Source organism: Juglans regia, chromosome 2 (genome assembly GCF_001411555.2).
Source record: "Juglans regia cultivar Chandler chromosome 2, Walnut 2.0, whole genome shotgun sequence".
NCBI classification, from domain to species: Eukaryota; Viridiplantae; Streptophyta; class Magnoliopsida; order Fagales; family Juglandaceae; genus Juglans; species Juglans regia.
Genome location: NC_049902.1, coordinates 27,549,907 through 27,576,002, shown reverse-complemented (window position 1 = coordinate 27,576,002; position 26,096 = coordinate 27,549,907). Strand labels below are relative to the sequence as shown.

General features: G+C 33.6%; 3 protein-coding genes across 4 annotated transcripts; all 3 read right to left on the bottom strand.

The window, feature by feature from the left end:
- Positions 1-4,620: 4,620 nt before the first annotated feature.
- LOC108992463 (probable cinnamyl alcohol dehydrogenase 1) lies at positions 4,621-8,486 on the bottom strand. The gene is made up of 6 exons (XM_035685763.1): positions 8,398-8,486; positions 7,407-7,520; positions 7,092-7,322; positions 6,056-6,344; positions 5,790-5,940; positions 4,621-4,820 (listed from the first exon to the last, which is right to left on the bottom strand). Exons 1-6 carry the CDS (start codon positions 8,484-8,486, stop codon positions 4,624-4,626), a joined length of 1,071 nt encoding a protein of 356 aa, XP_035541656.1. The 3' UTR covers positions 4,621-4,623.
- A 3,010-nt stretch (positions 8,487-11,496) lies between these two features.
- LOC108992387 lies at positions 11,497-13,379 on the bottom strand. The gene is made up of 2 exons (XM_018966945.2): positions 13,014-13,379; positions 11,497-12,057 (listed from the first exon to the last, which is right to left on the bottom strand). The coding sequence occupies exons 1-2, from the start codon at positions 13,230-13,232 to the stop codon at positions 11,830-11,832; spliced, it is 447 nt and encodes a 148-aa protein (XP_018822490.1). The 5' UTR covers positions 13,233-13,379; the 3' UTR covers positions 11,497-11,829.
- Positions 13,380-18,887: 5,508 nt separating this feature from the next.
- Positions 18,888-23,639, bottom strand: LOC109009043 (short-chain dehydrogenase TIC 32, chloroplastic). 2 transcript variants are annotated; one of them, XM_018989379.2, is made up of 9 exons: positions 23,269-23,639; positions 23,117-23,183; positions 22,618-22,646; positions 22,321-22,529; positions 21,681-21,799; positions 21,100-21,195; positions 20,944-21,019; positions 20,270-20,423; positions 18,888-19,330 (listed from the first exon to the last, which is right to left on the bottom strand). In XM_018989379.2, the coding sequence occupies exons 1-9, from the start codon at positions 23,473-23,475 to the stop codon at positions 19,178-19,180; spliced, it is 1,110 nt and encodes a 369-aa protein (XP_018844924.2). In that variant the 5' UTR covers positions 23,476-23,639; the 3' UTR covers positions 18,888-19,177. The 2 variants fall into 2 exon arrangements, with proteins under 2 accessions (XP_018844924.2, XP_018844925.1); XM_018989380.2 differs by having other exon boundaries at positions 22,618-22,674; positions 23,269-23,629.
- Between the last annotated feature and the right edge of the window lie 2,457 nt (positions 23,640-26,096).

Below are 26,096 nucleotides of genomic sequence, written 5' to 3'. Positions count from 1 at the left end.
GAACAGAGAATACTAAAAATTGATTTATTGCTGAATTATTTCCTCTGCTGCAGGCGACAGGCTCAATTATCTAGCTACTGACCAATTAACTTTAATCATGAGCATATGAGGGGATTCAATGGTGGAGTCTTATGTAGGAAGAAATGAAGAAATTCTAAGGAGAACATAAGCAAACAGTAAGAGGTTGTAACTAATATGCCATATATTCCTTATTTCTTCTTCATTTTTTCTCCTTATACATTTTGTACTAATTTTCTTAATGGTTAAGGCTGGTATCCCAAACTGAGTTCTAAATGTTGTCACGGGATTTGGACCGACTGCTGGTGCTGCCATTAGCTCTAATATGGACATTGATGGGGTAGTTTTTTAGTATTTAATTACTTTGATATATCTTTTTTAATTATTAAATATTTTGGAAAAGTCTAGGGCCACTTCTATATTACTTCAGTTGCATCTTTAATATATATTAATCTAGTACTTGTTCTCATTATTTAGGTCAGTTTCACTAGTTCCACGAAAATAGGACGTGAAATAATGCAGGCTGCAGCAAAAAGCAATTTGAAAGTGGTTTCACTTGAATTAGGAGGCAAGTCACCCCTTGTAATTTTTGACGATGCTGATGTAGATAAAGCTGCTCAACTTGCTCTGTTGGGCATTCTATTTAACAAGGTGAAATGGATTTCTTTTAATCTTTTTATTTTATCTTCATTTTAGATTTATTGCATTTTAATTAGAAAACTAATAAAGAAATTTGATAAAGAAACTAATTAGAAAACCAAGTTCTGTTCTCACAATCTCATAAAGAAATTTCTCCTTTATTTGGATTGAATGAACATATTTGATTGTATTTGGCTTGTTTTGTTATATGTTTCTTAGCAAACTTTTTAAATCTTAGGTGAAAAGGCTTCTTTATGATGAAACATTGTTCCTAATGTGCATCATAAAAGAAAGTTGCAGGATGAATTTGGTAAGGACAAGTAGCAATTGATTTTTTTTCTCTTCCTCTGTTCTACTCAAATATACTTAAGCATATGAACTTATATATTTGTTGTTTCAGATTTTGTGATCCCATTGTGTGTTTCTTGTAGAACTTTTTGTTTATTTTTTAAGTAAGAAGATTTTATTAATAAGTGGTGAACCCCCACATACAAGTTGAGTTTGGTGTGGTAGAGTTTGATGTGCCAACTTATTTACTTATGCAGAATGTTGTACTGTTCTGGTCATATTGCTAGAAAATGTTCTGAAGAGAAAAATATGTGGAGCGTTCAAAAAAAGGTGTTGCAGCTGGAAGGATTTCTGGAGTGGATCCCATCAAACAAATAACCAAGAGATGCATCCGAATTGTCAAAAACATAGAAGCTGACCTTAGTGGATGTGTGTTATGCAGGTAAATGATTACTCTCTGTCTTATTCAGAAATCAATTATAGCTAATGGGTCGTGTCATTCTCTTCATTGTGCTATTTGTTTGTGTGTGTGTGTGTGTGTGTGTGTGTGTGTGTGTGTGTGTGTGTGTGTGTGTGTGTGTGTCTTGTAAATCAGAGGGTTAAAACCTTAAGTAAGGCATGTAAGCTTGTTGGGTTTTTGTGCTCCCTTCAAACAAGCATATAGTCCACTATGACCAGTTCTTAGAGAGATTCAGATTGAGGAACAACTCAAATAACTCCAGTAGAGAAGTAAATAAAATCAAATGTTAAATACTAAGTAACCATGCCAAAAAGTTTAATATATAAATTGGACTAATAGCTTTGTAATGTCATATTTTCAATGACATTACCATTTACATGTAAACTTGTTGCAAGCTAAATTTGAAACTTCATTTGTCAATGTATATGTGATAGTTGATGTTATTCAATGTATAAAGTCATATATGCAGTGTATTCGTAAGTGATAATTAAACATCACTTATTAACTTCCAATGCTATTCACATTTTCACGCTCACTAACTCCACTCATTTATGGTTTCTTCCCATATAATTTTTTTTATGTTACTGTTTTGTGTAAATGTTCTTATTTTCTTTTTCATGCTTGAATCTTTAACTTATATCTTCATTTCAGCATTTATTTTCGTTGATAATCCAGCTTGGGTATAGTTCATCTCTGTTTTTGTGCTTTTTTTTTCTTTTTTGAAAAACCATTTTCGGCGAGTAAATATCGCCGGAAATACTTTTTCGTCGATTTAACTTTTTTCTGGCAAATTTTAATCGCCGAAAATAATTTATTTTGGTGCCAGTAACCTTTGGGACTACAATATAGCGACGATAATTTTTAATCGCTGGGAAAAATAATAAGTCTTTTGCAGCGATTTTATCACCTTTGCAACGATATATCGCCGCAATTACTTTTTCTCAACGATTTAATAAGTGAACGGAATGGCTATTTTCGTCAATTTTTTGGACAATTGCAACGTAGAAAAATCGCTGAAAATAGTAGTTTTTGTAACGATTTTTTCCTATTGCTTAAATTGATCAAGAAAGGCACATTAATTTCGTTGAATATGCAGCAAATTAGAAATCGCTGAAAATGCTCAATTGTAGTGATTAACAGGGGTATTTGCGACGATTTTGAGCGCTGGAAAAAACCTAATTTCTTATAGTGTTGGTAGAGATTCAACTCGGATCCGTAGACTTTATAAGCATTTAGGATCGTTTGTTACAATCAGATAAAAGTTTAAACTTTAATAAAATATTATTAAAATATAATTTTTTTAATATTATATTTATTTTAAGATTTAAAAAAATAAATTATTTATTATATTTTATGTGAAAATTTTAAAAAAAAATTGTAGTGATTATATAAGATAAGATATATACCAAACCAAACTAATTAATTTTACGAGCTGCTTGGCGCTAAACAATTTAGGTTCGGTTTGGATACACCAAATCATCTTATCTCATCTCATCTCGTCATTATAATTTTTTCAAACTTTCACACAAAACATAGTAAATAATTCAATTTTTTTAAATTTTAAAATAAAAATTATATTCTAATAATATTTTATTCAACTTTTAATAAAATATCTCATCTCATCTGAACTGCGTAACCAAACGATGTCTTAGAGAAATGATAATATGTGATCTTTTTATACCACTAACTTTATTTTATTTAACACGTTCCCACGTAATTTATTAAAACAAATTAAAATAGAAATATAAAAGTTTGAGTTGAGAGATCATATGGAAGACGTGAATGAAATCCACTTCTTCCCAAGTAGTGTAGCTCTTATACTCTAATAATTTCTAAAATTTCGACGTAATTTTAGTTTAGTGTTATTGATTTACCATGACTTGCATGCTTTGAATAAAAATTAGACTTTATTCCCTTTTTACAATTTTTTTTTTTTTGTAATATCTAAAATTTACCATTCAGATAGCCCTCTTGATATGTAATATTATGTGGTTTATTAAAAAAATTAAAAACAAAAATACAAAAAATATTAAGAAAACCTAGAATTCCAGTCTTCTTTCTTTTTGTTTTTCAATTTTTCAAACGCTCTTTTAATTTGAATATATATTCTTTTAATAAATCACGTGGCACTACGTGGTAGTGTCACGTTAAGAATGTCATCTAAGCAGTAAGTTTCAAATATCTTAGTAGCAATACTCTATTATAATAGGATGACCAAATCATCAAAATTATGATAATGCAACAGTAAAATAATTTTCATAGTTTGAAGTTTGGACTTTGGAGATGGCATTTAAAAATAAGATCGGAGTAGAATATAAATTCTTTTATTTAAAAAAAAAATAAGGGCACTCGGTCTACATAGGCTGTGACGTCCTCGAGGTTTAGGTAAATGTCAGGATTAAGGTAGTATTATACTATTATATTTGTGCATTTCACGATTGTAAATATCATTTCTTTTATTACTCATATTTGGTGACTTGATTGCAAGCCAAAATGAAGTTTGTTCCATTAAAGACAATGATTGGTTTTTAAATTTAAGGGAAGGCCAACCCCTGAGGCATGCAATGACGTCCTTGAGATTAGAATAAGTTTTCCACTTCATTTAACAGGGAACGCAATAAGTGGGGTTTCAAGGAAAAGAAAATTTTATATAAAGTTATTCTATAATTGAGGTAGTAAAAAATACATAAAATATAAATATATATATATTTATTAAGGATCCAGTTAAGACACAGTCAATGTAACATTTATTATATTTATTATACTCTAGATCTTATTTTTTATACTTTTTTAAGGTGGGTTTTATTTTTTTACAAGAACATGCATAAGGCTTGTCTATTTGAGATATGTACAAATCATTTATGTTTCATCTTTCGCTTGAAATTTTTTAGTTATAAGCTTGTTTATTAACATATTAATACACGTTTGATCATGTGGAAGTCTGATATTCAATTAGCATAAAAGTTTATATTTTGGTTTTTTTTTTTTAATTAAAGTGGTTCCAAGGTAAGCCAAAAATAAATATTATATTTACACAATGATGTATAACCCAATAGAATTTTCAATTAGGCTAGCTGCCCACTTGTACAATACAGAAGATCAAACCCAAATGCCTTTTAATAAACAAGTAAATTCCCAAAAACCTAATCAAAGTTAGCCACTGTAGGCTTTTAAGCCATGCATTTAGAAGAAGTATTCCTCATCTGATCTTCAGCAGTTCATTTAAGGGATTTCTCAATATCAATCACAAACCGGTACTTCACATCTCTCTTCAGTAGCCTCTCGATAGCTTCGTTTGCATACTCAATTGGAATTACTTCTATCATCGGGTAAATTTTACGAGCAGCACAGAAGTCTATCATTTCTTGTGTAACTTTTAATCCAGCGGTTATGCTACCAGAAACAGTTCTCATTCCTGCCAAAAGTTCAATTCATGCAGCTCATTACACATGTTAAAAACTCTCAGATTCCTACTTGCAACACTCGAGTATAATACATGCATGTGGCATGGCAGGCAGTCAAACTAATCATTTTTTATGGCTGATGGAACAACAATATCAATCAATGACTGTCGTTTCAATGGTGTTACGCGGGTAATACGACTGACTTCATAAATTTAGAATGATAATAACAATATATACTAACATTGTTTGGTCTGTAACGATGAGATGAGATGAGATGAGATAAAAAATATGTGAATAATAATGAGATAATTTGTAAATAATAGTGAGATTATTTGAATTAAAATGTTTTATAGAGTTTTGAGAAATGTGAGAAAAAATTGAATAAAAATATTATAAATTAAAATATTACTATAATATTATTTTTAATATTATTTTTGTTTTGAGATTTTAAAAAGTTGAATTATTTTTTTTATTTTATTTAGAAAGTTGAAAAAGCTAGCTATAATGATTAGATAATTAATTGAAATGTATTTGTATTTGAATGGTGTTTAAATGTTGAGATGAGATGGGTTGAGACTGATGAAATTCATGGGCCTAACTCATCTCATAAAACCGGTTGTATAAGAGAGGATTGCTCACTGCTTATAAACATGCCCAAGACCTTGTCCAAAGTCAATGTGGGATTATTCCTTAACACCCTCCCTCACGTGCAGGCTAGTATTTTTTCTGGTCCTTGTCACGGGGTAAGTAGTGTAGGCCCACATTCGTCCTGTGGCAGGCTCTCATACCATGATTAAATTCATGGGCCAAACTCATCTCATAAAACCGGTTGTATAAGAGAGGATTGCTCATTGCTTATAAACATGTCCAAGACCTTGTCCAAAGTCAATGTGGAATTATTCTTTAACAGAGACCATATGTGAAACTAAACGAGGCCTAAATAAAGCAGTAAATGAATTTCATAAAGCTTATTTAAGTACCAATATTTAGGCTTGCAGGGCTGAATTTGACTTCACTTGGGAACCCCACGAGAGCAAGAACACCACCAATCTTCAACAGCGACATGTATGGATCAAATGGGTGATCACCAGATGCCGTGTCGACTATAAAGTCAAGGGACTTGGCCAGGGCCTGCAAACATCACGACAACCATCAATCCAACAACACTCAGGATATGTCATCGATTTCGATATTGCTAATGTGAACAACGCAACAGATGCTTTACAACAAGGTTATCTAATTCTACCTTCATCTGCTCTTGGTCAGATGAGATCACAAATCTGTCTGCACCAAGTAAACTCAGGGCTTCCTCTTTTTTTGATAAGCTAGTGCTGAAAACTGTCACAATCAACCCAAAAGCCTTCCCAAACTTCACTGCCATGTGACCAAGACCTCCAAGCCCAATCACTCCTAAAGATTTACCAGGTTGCAGGTTCATCTTGTGGCGCACCATGGGAGCATACACAGTAATTCCAGCACAAAGCAAAGGAGCTGCTGAAGCCAATGGATAGTCGTCAGGTATGCTGAAGCAGTACCTGTATTCCAACACCAAAATTGATATCCGTAATTTGTGTTAAAACCTTGTCAAATTCCCCGAATGCCAATCTAATAAGTGAAATCATGGTTACAAATTGTATACACTTCCCAGAAGCATGCAAGCTCTAAAAACACAATCGCAAGAAAGCAGATCTATATATTAATGCTGAGCAGCCAGACCTACTTGATAAAGAAAATGTTCATAACCCTCCATAACTTATGTCCAGTCATTGGCAATTAATTCTGAAAATGTGTAGATCCCATTGTTGAGAAGTCTCATACTGCTTAGAAACAAATTCATCCTGGACTTTATAAGAAATTATCTCACTCCTCTTATTAGGCATTTTATGGGGAGAAATCGGTGTTTCTACATGGTATCATAACAGGTTAACATATGACTGATGATGGGCTCCTGCGACTTACTCACGATGATGGTACCGGAAATACCGGCCCACACGTGAGGGGGGCGTGTTGAAAAGTCTCACACGGCTTAGAAACAAACTCATCCTTGACTTTATAAGGAATTACCTCAATCCTCCTATTAGGTCTTTTATAGAGAGAAATAGGTGTTTCTACACCCATGGCCTTATGTCACCAAAATTAACATGAACTTCCATGCCCCATGAAATAAATGTCATATAAATTGGCAAGTAACTTCCACATTATCATGTCAACTCCAGTTTGTCTGAACTTATTTTTCCCAAGTAGATGAAATATGAGAAATAGCATCAGAGAACACAGCTTACCTTTCATGCACAACAATATAACTTGAATATCCTCCTTTTGTAATAGTACCATCCGCATCCACATCGTTAAAAGTGAGTGTCATTCCTTTTGCACAATAAACTTCTTCATCATCATTGCAATACTCACAATCCCTGCATGAGTTGACATAGGTTCCCACTCCAATATGGTCACCAACTTTGAAGCGGTGAACATTGGAACCGACCACTTTCACAATTCCAACAATCTCATGTCTGGTGTGCATGCAATTACAGATACATTAGTTCAAGGAAACCTAAGACTACGTACTCATGGTATACATGAATTAGTCCACTTACCCAGGCACCAAAGGATACTTCGAATCCCCATGTCCATTCCTTGACCACATTAAATCAGAATAACAAATTCCACAGTGTGTAATTCTTATTGAAACATCGTCAACTCCAAGAGTCCTGAGAAAGATTTCCAACATTGATTATCGATAAGATTTCCAACATTGGTTAAAAAGGAGAAAAACAAGCAAAATGTATTCATGATGCAAATTTCAATTAATTTTCTCTCATAGTTCAAAAAATTTATAGATAGGCATACATGCATTGGATGATTATTATCAATAACTGATATGAGAAATCCATATCTAAGATTCATAACTTCCAGCTTATTTTTTCAAATAATTTATATTAATTTAAGCAAATTACTTCATCCATCATGAACATCGATCCAAGACAATAAAAGAAACCTCAACAAAATCCGTGTGTATATAGAACGTTACGGCGCATGTTCTTTCAGACACAATTAGTTTTCTTTTTCTTATATTTCTTGCATATATATGCAGCCTATATTTCAAGAAAGGAATCGTCACATCTGGCGCACGCTGCATAGTTATAATCTCTCATACCGGAATTAGACATTCTTTCTCAAAAAATGAAACCGGATATTTGTATTTGATCAGCAAAGCATAGAGTATAGAATTAGACATGTTGACAATGTTAATGAGATTAGAAGAAACACTCGGGGTCACTAATATTCCAGATTTTGAAATAATATTCCGGATTTTGAATAATCCAACTACCATGAAAAGAAGTTTCAAGTACTGAGATCATTTCATAAAAGTAGAAATTAATGGCCTATCCTTTCCATTAACGTAATGCATGGTTTTTATCTATGGCCCCATTGAAGATGATTGATTATGAATGGCAGTATTCAAATTCATGGATAACCAGCCTTTATATAAGATTATGATGCATGTTACATGCAGGGTTTTTCTTGTTTTCATTCCCTGATCAGATCAAGACCAGTCCTCTCATCGATCGGATTAAATAAACATACCTGCGGCTGAAGTTGTATGGTGATAGAACTCCAGACTCATCTCTTGCTGCCCATCCAAGGCAGTCAGCACTTGCACTTGAGGAGCTCATTGTTAACTGGCCGGTTTAGCACAAAATTAAACGATCATTAATCATCAGTTTGTCCAAGGAATAAATAATTGAAGAAAGAAACCCATCAAGGTTATAAAGCCAAGGCTCTGACCCAAAATAAAAAATAATGCGCATATCATAATAATCTAGTCTAATTTGTATATTTTCCCTTCATTTTTTATACGCTTGTTCTTGTTCTTGTCCACAATTTATATATAACTGGCACTGGCTAATGCTTTTAAATGACCAGTCTTAAGAGATGCCTTGAGAAGTGTTAATAATTTTTAATAGATATTTCTTAGATCATCAAATTAGAATTTGGTCTCATTTAAAATTGCAAAATATAGCTCAAACTGAGCAGAAACCGAGGTTCCTACCTTTGATCAAACAAGAGATCGACTTTCAATATCAGCTCAGAAAAAAATGAGACATCTTTGGGTAAATATATTATAACGACTCAAATCTTAAACTCTCGATATTCGATTATCACTCATGTTGTCATAAGCTGATAAACACACAAAAAAAAGAAGCAACAGAGATGTACGTGGACACGAGCAGCGAAGATATATATTCTGTTGGCTTGCCGGGGTTGATGGAGGGAAGAACACGAAAAGTGAGAGACTCTCAAAGATATATAGCACTCCAAAAACACAACCCCCAGCTGCAAGACAAAAAGTCAGCAGAACTGATGATCTGTACAAGGATGAATCTCTTTTCTCATTATCTTTATTTATTGGTAGAGATTCGACTCGGATCCGTAGACTTTACAAGCATTTAGAATCGTTTGTTACAGTCATATAAAAGTTTAAATTTAAATAAAATATTATTAAAATATAATTTTTTAATATTATATTTATCTTAAGATTTAAAAAAATAAATTATTTATTATATTTTATATAAAAAATTAAAAAAATTATAATAATTATATAAGATAAGATAACTATCAAACCAAATTAATTAATTTTACAAGCCGACTGGTGTGAAACAATTTAGAGAAAAGCCAAAAACCTAGAATTTAAAAAATTTACTATTCAGATAGCCCTCTTGACATAGCATCACCATGTGCTATTATGTGATTTATTAAAAACAAAAATACAAAAAATATAAAGGAAACCTAGAATTCTAATCTTCTTCTTTTTGTATTTTAATTTTTCAAATGCTCTTTTGTTTGGTTTGAATATATATTTTTTTTATTGTTTAAAAAATCACGTGACGCTACGTGGTAGTGTCACGTTAAAAATGTCATCTAAGTGATAAGTTTGAAATAACTTAGTAGCAATACTATATTGTAATAGGATGACCAAATCATCAAAATTATGATAATGCAATAGTAAAATAATTTTCATAGTTTAAAGTTTGGACTTTGGAGATCGTATTTAAAAATAAGATCTTAGGAGTTGAATATAAATTCTTTTATTTAAAAAACATAAGGGCACTCGGTCCACATAGATTGTGACGTCCTCAAAGTTTAGGTAAATGTCAAGATTAAAGTAGTATTATACTATTATTTTTACGCATTCCACAACTATAAATATTATTTATCTTATTATTCATATTTGGTAACCTAATTGCAAGCCAAAATGAAGTTTGTTTCATTAGAGATAGTGATTGGTTTTAAAATTTAAGGGAAGGCCAACCCCTGAGGCATGCAATGACGTCCTTGAGATTAGAATAAGTTTTCCACTTCATTTAAAAGGGGGTTTCAAGGAAAAGAAAAATTTATATAAAGTTATTCTATAATTGAGGTAGTAAAAAATAGATAATATATATATATATATATATATATTTTGAGGATCCAGTTAAGACACAGTCAATGTAACATTTATTATATTCATTATACTCTATGTCCAGAGCAATCGAGATCTTATTTTTATTTGAAAGCGAAATGTTGTAACATAAAAAAATTATAAATTTCGACGAAAATTTCATCTTCAATAATGCTAGGTAGAATCTTCAAATAGATAAATTTCATACAAGTCTTTTATAAAAAAGTAGATCTTATTAATAAATAATAGTTTTTTTTTTATACTTTTTTAAAGTGGGGTTCACTCTTTTACGAGAGCTTGCATGAGACTTGTCTATTTGAGATTTGTACAAATCATTTCTCTTTCATCTTTCGCTTGAAATTTTTTAGTTATAAGCTTATTTATTAACATATTAATACACGTTTGATGTGGAAGTCTGATATTCAATTAGCATAAAAGTTTATATTTTAGTTTTTTTTTTTTTTTAATTATAGTGGTTCCAAGGTAAGCCAAAAATAAATATTATATTTACACAATGATGTATAACCCAATAGAATTTTATTTAAAAAATTAAAAAATATCATATGAAAATGCAAAAAATGGAAGAGAAAAAATTCCTCATTCCATCAGGGCAGCTCCCCTTACCATAGGTAGGAAAAAGATGGAACGCCAAGAGTGGCCCAATTCGTGGAGGTAAAATTCCACCGACCACTTATAAGGACGTTGTGTAAAGATCTCACCGGATCAAGTTGAAAAAGTAAGAGCCGATATGTTGTTTAATGGTAGGCATAATTCAAAGGAGCACTTGGAGGGTAAAGAACACAAATCCAATCTCTATATTATTTGTTCAACTTTTCAATCTGACCTACAACAGTTACAATAAGGGTTCTGTTCGCAAGATGAAATGGAAGTGTGTTCGTGTGTGTGTGTGTGTGTGAGGAAAATAAATCTAAGTGAAAGAATTTAAGGGTAATTCCAACGGGAATGGGATTGTTGCCTCCTTGACTGCTTCATTTGAAGAATGCCCTGGCAAAACCAAAATATTGATATAAAGTTTGCAACAAAGTATTATATGATGGAAGCTCGACATGATGTAGTTCTCTCTATCCGAATTGAATCATCTAATTCAGATAAGTAATCGGAGCAAATCTCAAGTCTTCAAAATCTAGCAATACATAGAAAAGGTATATTCTTCCCTCCATTGCCCATTTTTGGTGAGTGAAAAATGAATAATAACTTAGAAAAGAAGTAGGACAAACCTTGAGTGAAGAGATACAAAATGTACATTTAATCATGCTGCATTTCATAACATACGCACCCAAGTATTATTCAATAATCCAATTTCTTGATTCTAAATCCTACAACAGTATGATAATCAACAGACTGGATCTTGGTAGTCCTTACTAGATTGAAATGCATAGTGAAGGGAAGGGACAAATTGGACGGCACTTAAAAGCATAAGATATTATTAGCCAAAATGGTTTTAGACAACTACCACGGGAGATCAAAGATGTCCATTTGTGTCATGAAGGATCACAAGGGTATGCTCCCCCCGTTTGTGTGCGGAATCCAAAGGAAAGGCCCTGGAACGTACATTTTTATCTAGTTTTCTTTCTACCCTTTACGGAAGGCTTCTCAGTCTGAAGTTTCAGATCTGAGGGATGTTTCAACTGTTCAGTTTGTGGTTCTTCAGGCAAAGTGGACAGCAGAAATTTCTTGCTAGAACCAACTTGGTTGCAGAATAGCTTCAGCATCTTCCTCCCCCTCATCCATTTGAGCATTAGTTTCATGTGTGTCTTGCTGTTCAATCCACTAATACCGGATTCCTGCAATGAACATAAGCGGGGTGAACTAATTGAAAGGCATGTCTACAAATGCACAGGCATATAATTTTCATAAGAAATCTCATTAGACTTAACTGCATTTAGACGTGCCATAATCATCAACATATGTTAACCTTCCAATCTATATTAACTTGTATTTCACTAAAAGAGCAAGTCTTAATTTGGCTTTGGAATTTGAAGAGAAATAACAATGACCAAAGAAAGCAATCAGCATTACTCTAGAAGGAAGAAAACATCAATCTTGATGGTAAGATAAGATCCAAAAGTATTAAACATACATACTGATGTTAGATTAACATTGGAGGAATGTGAAAATTGAAAGAGAACTCAAACAAGTGAAGTTCAGTAGTAAAAGACAAAGTTAGCACAACGGGTGAATCATTATTCATGAACAGCTTGGGTTCAGCTTCAGAAGGAATAAAAAAATGTTTATGATTGACAGTAAAGAATGAAACCAAGCTTAAATAAGTCAATAAGTCTAAAATAAATGTTTCACGAACAAGCTTGTGATAAAAGTATAGCTTGAGATTGGATTGTCTATGCTAGCAGATGGGATTACAAAGGCATACAATTTTTGTGGTTCTAGTGAATTTAATTGATATTTTCTGATAATAAAACCCAAGAAAATACAAAATTGATATTTGTATGAATTCTTTCATTTTTAGAAAATTAGTCTGCCTAACTAAAGCATCTCAACTATAACTCAGGAGACAGAGAGGATGGATTTTGGTATAGGGTGTTTTACAGGTGGGACACATCTCTGCATCTCCAAGTATATTCCACAAATATTTCAAATTATACAGAACAATTATGGTTGTATAAGTATTTCAACACTTTTTTCATGGCAAACGACCCCCTTTACCCAAATAGACAGATGATATCAGCACTCATATATAAATATAAAATATTTTAAGGAATGGAAATGGAAAGAAGAGGACCTGAACGTGAATCCAAGCATTGGAGACAGTGAGAGGACCGTTCTGCTTGATGAGATGGTAGATGTCTTGAGCAATGGAAGAGGCCTCTTGACGAGTCACCTTGGGGTTGATTTTCCTCAGATTCTCCGCGCGTTTTCTCGAGAAATGCCGCACGAACGTTGTAGCAGTAAGCATACCAGCACCACTAGTCCAAGAAGCTCCACCGCCTCTGAACCACATCTCTGCTCCGAGACCAACTCCTTCCCTCCCGATCCGCTCAATACTCACTATTTCTTCTCCTTAGGGTTTAGGGCTTTGGCACTGCACCGCCACCGGGACTCGCACTCTCACAGCAGAGGATACACCAAAAGAGTGAAAAACCCTTCGTAGGGAGGAGCACGTGATCATCACGCGGAATCAAAACTGCTAGGTACAACCGGCTGCGTAAACGTGGGGTAACCAGCTGGCCAACGTGGAAGAGGGAAAAAAAAAAAAAAAAAACATAAAAGCTATTTGCACTTAGGAGAAATATCCATCGTACATGTCTAACCACGTGTAAAAATAAAATAAAATGTTTCGTTCAAATTCAATCACCTCTTATCTTCTTCTCATCTTCTTCTTTGCATTTTTTTTCACATTTTCTTCTCACAGAACACAACACTTCAACTTCGGGAGCAAACTTCCCCACGGAAGACCACGAAGACAAAACATGAAGATAAGTTCTTCATGGGTATTGGTTCTCATCTTCTTCGTCTTCGCTATTTTCTGACCAAGTCGTGCTCCATTGGTGGTGTTTCTTCAATCAACGATTGGTAGGACCCAAGGATCTACTCATAATAGCTGCCATGGATATGAATTGAAAACCAGACAGAGTACGAAAAGCAAAGAAGTGGAATTCTCACAAGACTTTCATTTGGTTTCAAAACTTTGAGTTTATCAGAATTTTCTGAACTTTGAGTTTGATTTCTCACAAGAAGTGATTTTTTATCCACATTAGGAGTCGAATTCACCAGCAGACTTGCACTGTGATTGCCAGCCACCAAAGCAATAATTTTAGATTGATTTGAGTTTGGGAGTTTACCCTTACCAGAATTGACTGAATGTTGAGTATTGTTTTTCATAGTGGAAGGTTCTTCAGTGAGATTAGGATTGGGATACGGTATTACTAGATCTAGAGGTACTATTTTGTGGAGGAGAAGAAAAGTTATCAACTTGCTGTTGTGCGAATGAATTGTCAAGAAGAAGTTTGAGAAAATAAAAGAGAATTGAGATCTGTAAGAGTCACTTACTGAACCCGTACTACTACCACAAAAAATATTGATGAACCAAAGAGAGGCAGAGTTGGACGAGGGACTAAAGGCTAAAAAATAGTGAAAGCAACAAAAGCAAACACGAACCCATATACTAAAATAGCGGTTCTTCTAGTTTTGAGGATGGGGAAGAGGATCTTGAAGTCTGAGATCAAGCTCCCGTCGACGATGAGGATGTACTTTTTAGCCTCGGCCATAGAGGAGGGTTTTTCTTGTTTCTGCGTATTTTGCCTAAAACCTTAAAGTGGAAGAAAGTGACACAGAGTTCTTTGTTCAAAGTGACACAGAGTTGTACCTTTTTTTTTTTTTTTTGTACCTTCAGCCGATTCTGCAATAGGTGCCCAACAGCGGGTACCTGTAGCAGAATTGAAAAAAAAATACAAAATTACAAATGGAAAAAGCAAACAAAGAAAAAGGGAAAGAAGGAAGCGAGAACCAAAGTAAAAAGCTGATATTTTCTTTTTCCCAATAGCCAACTAGAGCACAATCAAAATTCATGATACATTGAAGCATTTCTCTACCAAGAAAAAAAAAAGCCCATCTCTTAGATTTTATTTTTAACATATTTATCCTAAACCCATTTCAGATTTTTGCCAAACGGTGAAAGAGACATCAGAAATGACTTAAGATTGTTGAAAAGATTCCCAGAAAAGACACTGCTGGAGAGAGAGTTTATGAAGAAAGTAAAGAGACCGAGATTAGTGAACCTACAAAAAGGAGGCTGGTAAAAAGGGGCTTGAACTTGAAGCAACAAAGAAACAGGAGATTCAAGAGGTAGAGAAAGTAGAAGAAAATGAAATGGAAAAAGAAAAGAGCACCAATGATGAATTTGGTCGAGCAGAACAAATAAATCCTCAAGAACCACATGATCTGATGTCATATACAGGTGTTCAAGAGTCAACAAAATCCAAAGCTAATCAAGAACCATTTGGACATGGGGAACTCTGCTCCTGTTTCTACAACCTCGGACTCGACCCTGAAACTTTCCTGGTCCACTGGTTCTAAGCTGCAGAGCATCTTAACCGAACCTCTGTTCAAGTGTTCCTCTTGGAATTTTGTTATAGAAATTACAGAGCACAACAAGTGACCTCTATGGTCTGTACAACAAGGGCAATCACCATCTTTCTAAAAGGAGTTCATGTCCCCATCCTTCAAAATATTGAAGTATAGAATCAGAATCAGTCGATGAAACTTCTTTTATGGCAGTACTACATAAGATGAATCTTCAAGTAAAAAAAAAAAGGCATAGGAAGAACAGCTATGGTGGCAACAGTGTCTCCTTCGCAGATGCCTAGGCACTTGACTTCTAGAAACACGAGGCCGAGCTTCACCAACTATAACAGAATGAAAACCAACCCATCTCCAGAATTCCAACCGAGCCTCTCACCAATTTTCCATCCATGTTCACCACGATCACCTCCAAGTCAAAGAAGAAGAAGAGCTAGACCATCTCCCTTGCTAAGCTCACAGCCAAGAAGGGGTTGCTCTAAGTGGCGATGATGAAGTGGTTTTTTATGGTGGCTTCATGGGTTCGTAAAGACAATTGGGGACGGAGAATATGAAGGGAAGGGGTTGGCTTTGTGGAGAAGACGTTGGGCAACGGTGTGTTTTGAGACATCAAATGAAACGGGGTGTTTCATCTTCACATGGGCAACTGTTCCCAAAGGCTTCCCAAGACAGTTGTATATAGTATTTTTTGCTTGCAAAATACTTTATCCATAATTTTACGAAATTAGAATCAAGTCAATACCATCTAATATATTATATTAAATTGAGTTAGTCTACATACAGTCTCTAAATGGAAACTACTCATATAAGTCCATACAGTCCATCATTTATCAATGAGACTGCAGTCCCCGACTCACCACTCAAGACTGTAAATAGAATTTCTAATTATATTAATTTATAAATTTATTTTTATAAAAAAAAAATTATATCATTGTACACTTTTCATTCCATTATCGACGGACGGCTATTCTCATTTATTAGTTCGTGCAAAAGGGTCGTGCAATCCATTTGAAAAAGTGAGTAAATATAAAATTTACATGAAAAACAAAAATTGATTTTTAATAGTAAATCTTACACTTTTTCAAATCCATTTGAAAGACTTTCTTTGCTTAGGCCTATTTTCTTATAGCATCTTGTGTATTTTTTTTTAATTAATAATCCTCTGAGCTACGTATTTGTTAGAAATAAGATCTTCTATCTGTTTTAACGCCCATCAAGATTAATAAAATAAAAATCATGTGGATGAATCATAAAATGGCATGCGGCAATTATAACTTGATTAGCTGGTGGCAATCATGTCTTGCCAAGTGAGGAATTATAAATTTATTAACTTTATCTTACAATAAACGGAATTTCATCTAAATGGTTCTTTCTAGACCCAATTATTTTTCTAATAAATATAGCTTTAATTGTTTGTAAAACCTATATGGTAGACTTTCTAATATCTTCACTCAATGAATAATCTCACCAAGTGTCGTAAACCTTTGTATATGTGTCTATGTCTATTTTAGTCTGATCTTAGCATTCGGATAAAGACTTCAAAATTTTGATCCGCTCACATAAGTTAGCGTTTGCAAATGAATTAGCTATATAATTTTTTTTTTTTTTATGTCAGAGAGTCTCTGCAAGGCAGGGCTCTTCAGACCTACTCCTGCAAAGTAAATCCCGGTCCGGTACACTGCACTCTTAAAAGTTTCCTTACACGGAACTGGTTAAATCGCTGACTTTTTAACCGAATGTGTGATCACAAATAATTGTTTGCATCCATGAAGTATTGAACATTAGATTTTGAAGAAAGTGATATCTCAAGATCAAAGCCTTCACCACTTAGGCAACCCCTTGGGATTTCATCAAAAAGTGTTTGATTGTGTAATGTTGTTGCAACCTGCATTAATAGAGAGAAAATGTTTAAGCAAACATGGTGATCTAATTCAAAATATTTGGCTGCAAAGCAATTATATATGTATATATATATATATATATATATATATACATATTAGGGAACGGTCACAAGTGTGTTAGTCTTGGAGTGAACCTGACATAATAATTTAATTAAAAAAAATGTGAAAAAATCAGTAGCTTATTTGTCCGGAAAAAAAAAATACAAGGTTAAAGAAAGATTAAAAATAAAGATTAAAAAAATCTAAACTTCAGCAGAGTATGAGCATTGGTCTGTCTGCATCCATATTGAATTATCTATTTACTCTCTATATAATAATAAAATATTATTAATTTTTTATTTAAAAAAATTGAAACATAAGGAAAGGAGAATGAGTACACCGTCAAAACAAAAAAGATATGAAAAAAAGACATCAATTCATGTGCGCTGCAGGTCTATTAAGGGCATTTTGGTAAAATATGATCATTCATTAAATTCTACAAGAGAGCTGCACGTAAAATGGTCAAGGGTCTTAAAGATCTTTTGGTAAAATATGATCTTTCATTAAATTCTACAAGAGAGCTACATGTCAAATGATAAAGGGTTTTAAAGGCATTTTGGTAAAACAAGACTTAACGGACTTAATGAAAAAATAAAAAAAAATTAACGAAAAAATAACAAAAATTACTATTCACAATTAGATAGCCACTTATTATAATAGAGTATATATATTCAAAACAACCACTGGTACGAAAATAGAAAGAAATTACAAAATCAAAACAAGAAGTGGGAAAACAAAATAGAGCTTCATTCAGTTGCTATTATTTGAATTCACATCAGAGATGGCATCATGTAAATATGAATTACTAAAAAATATAAATTCGTTTTGACACTCAATACTCTTTTGGGGCAGAAACCAATGACCATTTTCCTGACTGTTCGGACTTTTTTCATGTCTCTTTAGCCTCCTACATTTGGGTAGTAAAGTATATCAACATTTTTCAAGTATTTTTGTATAGATAAAAATATTTTACATGCTAAATATAATGAAATCATTTTCGTACCAAAGTCTTTTTACTATAATATTTATCACTATTATATATAAATAAAATTATCATTAAAAAAAATCAATCATTGATGAAACCCATACCTTTTTCAATTATCTATCCAAAAGTCAACAACTCAACATACTTCATACATCTAAACAACTCAAAATACTCTCAATGGGATCCACAAACTCACTTGAATCTCTACTCATAACTATTCACAAACATTCTATAATATTTATCACTATTATATATAAATAAAAAATAAAATCACTATAATATTTATCACTATTATATAAAATAAAATCACTATAATATTTATCACTATTAAATATAAATAAAAAATAAAATCACGATAATATTTATCACTATTATAAATAAAATCATTATAATATTTATCACTATCATATATAAATAAAAAATAAAATCACTATAACATTTATCATTATTATATATAATAAAATCATTATAATATTTATTACTATTATATATAAATAAAAAATAAAATCACTATAATATTTATCACTATTATATATAAATAAAATTATCATTAAAAAAAAAATCAATCATTGATGGGACATACACATTTTTCAATTATCTATCCAAAAATCAACAACTCAACATACTTTATACATCTAAACAACTCAAAATATTCTCAATGGGACTCACAAACTCACTTCATTTTCTATTCATAACTATTCATAAACATTCTCAACACTTTTCAAATATTCTCACTACCAACGTAGCATTGACAAAGATTTCATGAGAACAAGTTCGCATTGCATTTAACAAAACATCCATGAAGCAAAATAATTGAGAACACATCTCGAGGAACAGGCCATCAACCCACTTCACTTGGTAACATTTCACTGACACTGAAGGAACACCCATTCTCTTTTCTTTTGGTTGATGAAGAGATTGCTCCCTATTGCAATCCAGTACTCAAGTGGAAATTGGCTCGACAACAAGCTGAGACTGCAAAAATAGATCACATGAAGTAGTCCAAAGCTCTTGTGCAAGTTCTGCGTTGTGCGACAGCACCGAAGAGTTGAGAGTTCTACCCTTTCCACCAAAAAAGTATACCCCAGATTTGTCCTGAAAAAAAAAAAAAACAAGTAAACCAGTTAGCTCAGTAATCTACACATGACTTGGATAACAAATTTTTGCTGAAAGTACACCAAGATCCAATTCCAATACAGTTCCGGAAAATGTCTATGCTAATGCTGCATGCAAGGAGAAATGGAGAATCATACCCAACTCAGAAGTTCTCAACCTCAAGAGAGGTACAATAATGTCAACACTCATCAAGAGCTTTCTACTGACTGTCTGACTAATGTAACTCAAGAAAACATGCACAGTAACTGAAATCTTCACCGCTATATATAAGTGCTCAACAGCCTGTCATTGCCAATCTTATTTTGGATCTCTCATGTAAAAACTAAAAAAATAAAATGCAATCCATACTTGCCCTAAACAACAAGGGCTGCATGATCAGAACCAAGAAAGAATGACTCTTAAAGGTCATCACATCAATTCTCATTAACCTAAATGTTCAAGATATAAAAAGTAACAGTGAAATGTCAATTTCCCCTTTTTATAATATACTTGTATATTTAAGCCCAAGCGTTTTTAAACTTCTCAAACCCAAAATTTTCCCTTTTTGACTTTAATAAAAGAAAAGAAAGAAAAGAGGCCTGCCTGTTTGACCAGAGCCCAAGTCACTTAATCTTACTAAAGAAAGAGCCTCTATGAAAATATGCAAGTGCTCCTTTATAGCTGTGGTAATATTACACCCTAGTATGCCAAATTCTGGAAATAGTTATTGCTTTGGCAGCACAATTAAATTTTTTTTATCGGGAGCACAATTAAATAGCTTACACAAATACCGGCTTGGACTGATGCATGAAAAAATAGGCACATAAGGTTTAATTAACTTATAAAGATATAAATAATTAATGACAACATATTTTTTCTATTGAAGAATCTCAACATTCATTTAAAGAAGAAACAAAAATTGGTGCGTGTAAAACTCACTGGTGGGGCAAGGGCTGCATCAATGATAGAGCTGATGCCTTTTTCAGGTGATTGCAAAAGGCCCAGAATTTTCAAGACCATAAAAGCTACATGGGAAAGACATGAAGGAACTTCACGCATAATATTGGTTTCCACTGCTCCAGGATCCGTAGCACTACAAATCAAACAGATAAGAAACAGAAATGAAGCAGAAACTATCATTAATAAAAGGATCTTGATTAGTATGATGGATGACAGCATAAAGCTAGAAATTCTTAACTATGGCTGATGAGAATAGGTTGCATTAGCATAACGAAAGAAAAAAATGTGAGTTGTAAGAGAATGACAAACAATAAGTTCTATCTACAGTTCCTTGTATCCCTTTCTAGTTCCTAAGTAGGTGTAATCTCTTATATACTTCCTGTGTACTTAGGTTATGCCTATTTCGATATCAATAAAATATTTTCTTATAAAAAAAAAAAAAAAAATCTATCTACAGAGAGTCAGAAGACAGATGTAGATAGGAAAAAAATGCTAGTTTCAATGCATGAAGACCAGAAAATATCAAAGATGTATTCCAAAAATTAAAATCAAATAAATTTTCCCATAATTATTAATTCAATATATTATGTTTTCAAATATATACAAAGCCCCAAAAAAATGAAAAATAACAGAAGAAATTTGTAATCACATACATGACAGAGACCTGATGAGGTTTTTCCATCAAACGAAGTTGGTGGTGAAGCTCATAAGAGAACAGCAGTAGGCATACTACAACAGACAATCAAGTGAGCATGTTAGGATTCAGATAAAAAGTGATACGGCATATCTGATGGGGCCTTATAACTTACATTTGGAGTACTCATAAATACGAGCACATGGGTATTGTTTTCGTCTCAAGAAGCTCTTCCCAGTGACAGTTTCCTTGTCAACCTGCATATTAAAAACTGAAGAAGAACGAATTAACAAAATGTTTTATCATATAATATGTTAACATTCCAAATGTATCAAGCATTGTGTGGAAAATATAATACCGCAAGCACTCTCATCACAACATATCCTACTTTGATGGATGATCATTATGCACTCAAGCACTGTTATCACAGAATATCTTATCTTGATGGACCATCAATATGCACTCTTCTTTTTCTACTTTCAGGGCAGGAAAACAATCATTTGTTAGTGAGTTAACATATAACATTGGTTTGCCACATTGATGGAACTTTACAACCTAAGCTTGGTGGCCTCTTTGACACATCAACGAGTCAGAAAATTTTGGGCACTAACATTCTTCTACAAGGTTAAGCAAGTAGTAACAGACAGCAATTACAAAGTTTTCTTCCTAATAAAGATAGTTCTTTTAAAGACTAAAAATTGCCACTAATTGTTCACTGGAAAATATTTTGCATACGCAAACAGCAATCAATATTACCACTTCGATGCGTAAAGGATGTAACATTCACAATCCGGGAAGGAACAGGACTGTTTATGAGGAGTGGAAGTAGAAGTTTGGCCAGACAGAATGCACCAATGTAGTTTGTAGCCATCATCCTGGAAATCACAGGTAAACTTATCATTGAACAACCCAGGATTCTGCATCCAGACAGAGAACCGGGATGTAGCACCAGGCACTAAAATGAATAAGATATTTTCTTCAACAATTTCTGATGAGATAAGATGCATATAAAACCAGAATATGCTGAAAAAATAGCACAAAGAAAACACACATTTTCTGAAACAGAAAAGGATATGATACTGAAGATTAAAATACAAAAGAAAGAACAAAAAAGACTTCCACGAAATCTTTTGGATCTCAATTCCATGAAGGTCAAGTTTAATTGAGCACGGTAATGTTGCTTATTTATCTCATAAAAAAAGGGGCGCCGAGCTCACCAAGCAACTTATGCAAATTAGATCAAATTAGACAAATCAACAGCAAGAAACTCATCCAACTTGGCGGGGCATATGGTCCACTAGTCCAATCATATTAGCATGGGCTTATCATAAACAATTCTTGTTTCAGGAAAGCAGCCAAAGTCCATTAAAAATAAATAGCAGGTGTAGATATTTACTGATCATAGCCTTCAGCTGTAAGTCTATACGATGTTGCTAGTATCCCAGCATTGTTAATCAATAATTGGACTGAAGAATGCATTTTTGTATCTGAAAGCCACTGCTGAAGGGAGCGGTTGAAGTTCAATATTGACTGGAAAGATGATATGTCAACCTGAAAAGCTTTGAGCTGGGCATCTTTATTCGAACTTGTTATCTCAAGAACAGTCTGTCACACAACCAGTAAGAGAAAATGTAAGAAAAGGCTTGAGATGGAGGAGGCATGTTAAACAATAAAGTTAATATAGAAGTTATACCTTCAATAACAAATCAGAGGACCGTCCAACTGCAGACAGAATTAATTCAGCTACACGCTGTTAAACTTGTCAAATAAAACTCGCTCCTTGCTTAAAAATAGAGCAAAATGTTTCTCTCATGATCCAAAGAAAACAATTGTGATTTGGATATCCATTTACATTACTCAAAACATCAAAATAAATTATATGTTCAGAGATCTCACAGTGTCAAACTATCAACAGACAAGAAGTCGTGTCCCGTAACAAGTTTGTTTACAACACAAAACGAAACCTTGTGTGTCAGAACACGAAAGCATTAAGCAAGTCTCGTAAAAACTTTGGTTGTAAATCAAAGACGAAGCATGCTTGAATGGTTTAAATATAAGGAAACTCAAAATAGGCACAGGAAACTCAAAATAGGCACGTGTTTTTTTGGGTTGAACATGTCATCCGATTATACTTCGTGTGAGCAGCTACGCTAAGCTAACCAAAATGTCAAAGAATGAGAAGGGCAAAGTACCCAGAACAACGCAGAAACCTTCCTTTGAAAGAGCATAAGCAGCGGCCTTACCCAGCCCAGATGTAGCCTGCAGCAAAAAGCTAAACAACAATCACACAAAAAGTAACGAGTAAATCCATCAGGTCGGGAGAAAAATACGAATATGGAATTACGCCGGTGATAATGCAGACGGGCTTGTTATTGATAGGAGTTGCAGGGGGACAACGTGGGTAGGACTTGGATTTGGGAGCAAGCAATAAGCGGCAATAGGAGAAGAGGAGAGAGAGCGTCCAAAACACTGACATTCTCCAGAATTCTACGGAGCAAATGAACTGCAGAGCGTTCCACAATTCCTTAATCGCCATCCTTATACCCATCATCAACCCTCTTACTTATATTCGATAAGCCAACTTCAGATTCAGAGTTCAATCAGAGCCTAACCCCGCCCCGGGGTCTATCTCTCACTCTCTCTGTCTCTCCGGCGTTCTCCGCAGAGTAGGTTCTGTTTGTTGGCCAGAGACGCTGAGGACTCGAGAGGAAGAGTCCTCGGTCAATCATAAGAGAAAATCTTAAAAACGGACGTGGTGCGTATGGGATGGTTACACCATCCGATGGAAGGCTGACACATCAGCCTTATGCTGTTTTCTTTGTATACCGAGAACCACAGGATTAAAACTTCTATAAATGTTTAAAAATAAAAGAGTAATGTTACATATAGTCGAAGAGTGTGCTGCGCAATCGTTTTGAAAAAAAATAGAGTCTACTATTAAAATTATATTTTCACATGATTCCGTATTTATTTATTTTTTTAAAAAGAATTGTACGGCACTTTCGCACTCTACGAATACAAATATCATTTCTAAAAAGAAATTCCAGAGAGGTCAAGAACCTTTCATCCTCCCTTTATCATTAGGGTGAATATTGTTAGAATTTGGAATCAAGGTGTTTCCTGCTATGATCCTGAGGGTTAAAAATTTAACAAAATTAATATCTAATATTTTTAAGACTTTTGAATCAATAGTTGGGTCTTTAATAATTTACATCAAAACAAGGACTACGTCACGAGTTCAAGTCACGAAAGGGACGACCTATACGCTTGGATTAAAATGCATTTGTACTATATATAGACATAGTATTAAGTTATTGAATATTAATAAATGAGTGAAGTCGCCATAAGGGAAAGAACTACTACCAGGTCAATGTCGATAGAGTGGGTCGCAGTGGACGTTGGATTCAAAAAGCGTGGTGGAATGTTATAATCCTGAGAGTTAAAAGTTTAACTAAATTATTATCTAACAGTCCTAAAATTTTTGGATCAATGGTTGAGCTTTTAACAATTCCCTTCCATTATCATTCGCTCAAGGTGCTTCCCTTCCATTAGCCCTCTCCTTTTCTCTTGAATTTTTAGTGGAAAGTAAGATTCAGACCACCATGTCCGAAAGCTAGATCAACAAATTGAAGAACGGCATAGAGAAGGCAAAAAAAAAATCAAAACAATAACACAAAAGACTAGTTTCAGTACCCAAAAACCACTAGTATTGTTCCTACAAATGCTTCAACCTTTGTAGATTGGTGTTATTGTCTTTAATAAAAAAGAGGGATGAAACTTACCATCATTGCCAAGAATACTAAGGCCTAGTTTGGTTTTACAAATCTTTCAAATTATTTCATCACATCCCATCTCAACATCCAAGCACTATTCATACACAAACATTTTTCAATTTCAAATTTTTAACTTTTAACTTTTTTATCTAATCATTACCTAATCATTACAATTTTTCCAAATGTTTAAACAAAACACAAAATAAAATTCAAAATTTTCAAATTTCAAAACAAAAATTATATTCTAACCCTATTTTAACTTTATAATTTTTTTATTCAACTTTTTTTTTTTCATTTTCCATAAAATCTTAACTCAAACTATTCTACTACTATTCACAAATTATCTTATTATTATTCACAGATTTCTCATCTTACATACGACAAAACATCGTCGTTTTGGGTAGAATTCATTTTTTTTTAAAGCAAACAACTAAACATCGTCGTTTTGGGTGGGGGGTTAAATTAAATCTAACCTCCCTAGATTTCCCTTCCCATTTCCCCCCTCTCTCTTTCCCCTCTCACTGCAAGAGAGCCTCTCTCCCTCTTGCCATGGAGCCGTACTCCTCTTCTCCTCTTCCTCGACGTCTCTTCTTCTTCTTATTCTTCTTCTTCTTCTTCTTCTTTTCTCTCTCTCTCTCTCTCTCTCTCTCTCTCTCTATCCAAAGGACCGATTTGTTGCTTAGTAAGGATTTTTAATATTTTTTAGTAGTTTAGGATTTTTTTTGTTGTGGATTTATTGTGTATTTTGTTGTGAAATGTGTATTTGTATTTTGGTTTGGATTTGTTGTGGATTTTAACACAAAATGGTGATTTTTTTCCCCACGATTGTGGGTGGTGCTATGGTGGGAGGGGGGCGAACAGTTCAATGGTCCACCTCGCCCCCAACACCTAGATGGGGCCCCGCCCCCGGTGTGCAGGGGTAGATCCAGGGAGGGCAAACCCCACTCTTCGCCCATGCGGGGGCGAGGTGCGGGAATGGGGCAACCCCACCCCACAGGATGCGAGTAGCACCCCTACATCTATGTAACCGAACGAGGCCCAATAGTAATAGCAGTATCAATACTCATTCAGTTTTTAGTTGAAACTTAGGCCCTATTTGGTTTTATAGATGGTCTTAACCATCTCATCTCATCTCATCACAACTCATCTCATCACAACATCCAAATATCATTCAAACATAAACATCATTCAAATACCAATTCTAGAATTTCAACTTTTTCATCTGATCATTACTGCTTTCCCTAACTTCCAAACAAAATACAAAAAATAATTCAATTTTTTCAAATCTCAAAACAAAATTAATATTAAAAAATTAAATTCTAACAATATTTTAATTTTATAAAATTTTTATTAACTTTTTCTCTATGCTTTTTCTCATAAAATATCTTAACTCAAATTA